We start from the raw sequence: 3,174 nt of genomic DNA on the forward strand, positions 1-3,174 counted from the left end.
CCTCTACAGTAAAATTATTTTTACTCATCCCACTCCTAAAAACAGTAGAATACCTGTCCACATTCATTTTCTGCAACTGGATGGTAGATTCATTATAATTTATAAAGAATTATGGTTTAGCTGCAAAAAGGAGGCAATGTGATTATATGTGATTATATATATAAACTGATTTTATGTAGCACTGAAATAACTGAAGTTCAGTGAAGAGCCATTTTTTCACTAAAGGGGGAAAACACAGAACCAGATATTCTAGTAATAAGATGTTTGTTCTTATACAGATCTGAAAACTATGAGTGAACGATTGAAGAACAGATACTACGTATCTAAAAAATTATTCATGGCAGATATGCAACGAGTGTTTACTAACTGCAGAGAATACAACCCACCGGAAAGTGAATATTACAAATGTGCCAATATACTGGAGAAATTTTTCTACACAAAAATTAAAGAAGCTGGATTAATTGACAAATAATTTTCTTCTCATACAATTAAGATGCCTAATGTAATAGCAAAATATGCAGTTCTTTCACTAGATTTGAAACTTGTTTATAAAATAAAACTTTCTTAACTAGCACTTTTAAACATGTAATATAGAAGAGTTTATTTTATTAAAGTATTTTTAAATGTACACTTGCATGCCCTTTTGCGGTGTATTCAATTTTTATTAGATGTATTGCACAAACTGTTTGGAGATTTGGAAAGGGTAAATTTCCAAGCAGTGAATGTTTAAGCTTAATGTATCAGATTGAAAAATGGATTATTTTTACAGCAAAGATGTTAATGAAGGGGAAGTGAATTATATATATTATGAATTATATATAATATATACCAATACATACAGTTCATACACACATACACATAAAACATTCACTAAGAGAAGGTGCTTAAGCTATAGGAAAGGAATTCCCTTATTAGGTGGAATTAGGTGGAATTCCTTCTGTGAATTTGATTCTTAGAATGAAAGCAAATATACATGACCCAGGATGTTGCAGGATCCAATCTGGGTTAGTCAGTGGGATCAGAGGTTGTCTTCCAACCTTTTAGACTCGTGCTGGAGCCATCCTTAGAGCTGAGGATGGGTTTCCAAGGATGGGGTCTAGCACAAGTTGAAACCTCAGAAGATTAAGTCTCTGCCCCGATGACTGGCCCAGATTGGACCTTGGTTCCTAATATTTGCATTTCAAGGAAAATGAAGCATCATTTTCACTTAGGTCAAGTTCTGAAAAGAACATCAGACTTAAGCTCCCAACTGTTGTTTAGTCTTTTAATAGATTTAGAAAAGTACTATTTCTACTATGGGAACCAATTTAGCAATAGCTTTCTTTAAATTTGTATGGTTCTTGATGCATGGAAGCCATTTCGCAAAAATATAACACAATGAATGGGTGGAATGGACAAAAATTTGAATTCTCATATAGACTGTAGCCCTGAATACAGTATGTTGATAAATATACACCTAAAGCATACATCCCTGAAGAATGTGTACTTAACTGCACAATGGGATCAGTAATACCTAATTTATAAGAAACCATATCTAGTTTTAGTGCAGATGAGTCTCTCTCATTTAACTATATAATAAAGGCTGATATGCAGTTTTTTCATAACTGTTTGCATTGTAGTGATGGAAAATATACTGAAATCTGAAGACACTAACAAGATTGATAGATTTTAGTGATTAGCTCAGAATTTGACTGCATCCAGCCCAATGCCAGCTTGTATACAATTTGGTTTGCATCTTACCATAGATAAAACAATTTTATAAAAGCAGATTTGAGTAGATTGTTATCCCACTGTTAACTTTTATTTGGATTAATACTAGTTTTTTAAAATTAGGAACTTGAATTTTAGTATTAATTCCATATATATTTGAGCTATTTTGTTACATTATACACAAGAAATAAACTTCATTTGATATCATTAGTTATTAGGGAAGCCATACTCATTAACCACTCAGTTCTACAGTGTATCTCAACACTGGAGGGGAAAGTAAGATACCCCTAGTATATTTATGTATGTATGTGTGTACACGCTCATGTACACACAGACTCTGTTCATGCTGAAATATTTCACTAGTAAACTGTTGTAGAAAGTAAAAAATGACATTACAAAGGAGGGTTTTTTGGCACAATGCCTGTAATGTTTTATTCTGATTAGATGAACATTGCTAGAAGGAAATGGTACAAAATAGACAAAATAGTAATATAGAAATGCCTTAGCGCTTTATATAAACCAGAATGAGCTTTGTATTTAAGGTACAATGATGTAATTTTCATGTATTTTGTAAACTGGGCCAACAGAGTCACCTCTAAAGCTTGATATCCTGTGAAAGTGTTATTTTCAAAGATTCTTATTGTCTTGAAATTAGAGTCTCTTCTATATTGAGGACATTTTGGTTTCTAATTTAAAGATTATTTTCATAGATATTGTGCAATAAAGTTATACACAGTATGTGTTTAAATACTTTAACTGAAATTTTACATTTGTAAAATTATTTATTGTACTGGTATAAAATGGGTTTAAATTATATGTAAAACTTTGATCTTGTGTGCTATTTTGTAATTTGCATATAAAAATACCAGACATACTCATTGTTTGTAGAGTACCTTTCATTTTATGAAATAGAATATATGCTATAACACCTTCAGATAATAAGCACTGTGCAGTACCAAATTCAATGGAATTTCGTTTTCATACAGACATTAATATAAGATTTCAAGTGAAATCAAAACATGTTATGAGTTTTACATTCTCCTTAAAAGGTATCTACTTAGAAAAACTAGTTAAACCACTGATATCATAGGCTTACAATCTAAAGACACAAAAGACAAAAAAAAAGGCAATTTAGTATTTGTTAAAATTCTTGTACTAAAAGTAAATACATATAGGTTTCTGCTTATCTTTCTCTTTGCTGTAAGTGCTATCAGAAGACTAATAGCTGTTTTGAAAAAAACTGCTAATAAAAATACTAGCATATAACTTGAGATACATCACATCACAAAAGACTACTTGACATTGTGGAAGTTGGATAGCTGAAATATAAGCCAACTCATTTATTCAGAACTAGAGAGTTCACTGGTGTTTATTCCTAATAAACCTACAAGATAACATATTCAGCTTATTTTTTTACAAACTGTTAGAATAGTTGCAAGAAAACGGAGGCTGAAAACATGCTAG

The 3,174-nt window shown here is 31.2% G+C and overlaps 1 protein-coding gene across 1 annotated transcript in view; it reads left to right on the plus strand.

The window, feature by feature from the left end:
• Positions 1 to 2,585, plus strand: part of KAT2B (lysine acetyltransferase 2B) — a 95,195-nt gene extending 92,610 nt beyond the window's left edge. Inside the window, 1 exon segment of the mRNA XM_026708177.2 lies at positions 279 to 2,585. Within this exon segment, the coding sequence (XP_026563962.2) occupies positions 279 to 472 (194 nt within the window). The 3' untranslated portion in view covers positions 473 to 2,585.
• The last annotated feature ends 589 nt before the right edge of the window (positions 2,586 to 3,174 follow it).

The sequence above is a fragment of the Pseudonaja textilis genome, chromosome Z (genome assembly GCF_049901715.1).
Source record: "Pseudonaja textilis isolate UNSWEBS1 chromosome Z, rPseTex1.2, whole genome shotgun sequence".
NCBI classification, from domain to species: Eukaryota; Metazoa; Chordata; class Lepidosauria; order Squamata; family Elapidae; genus Pseudonaja; species Pseudonaja textilis.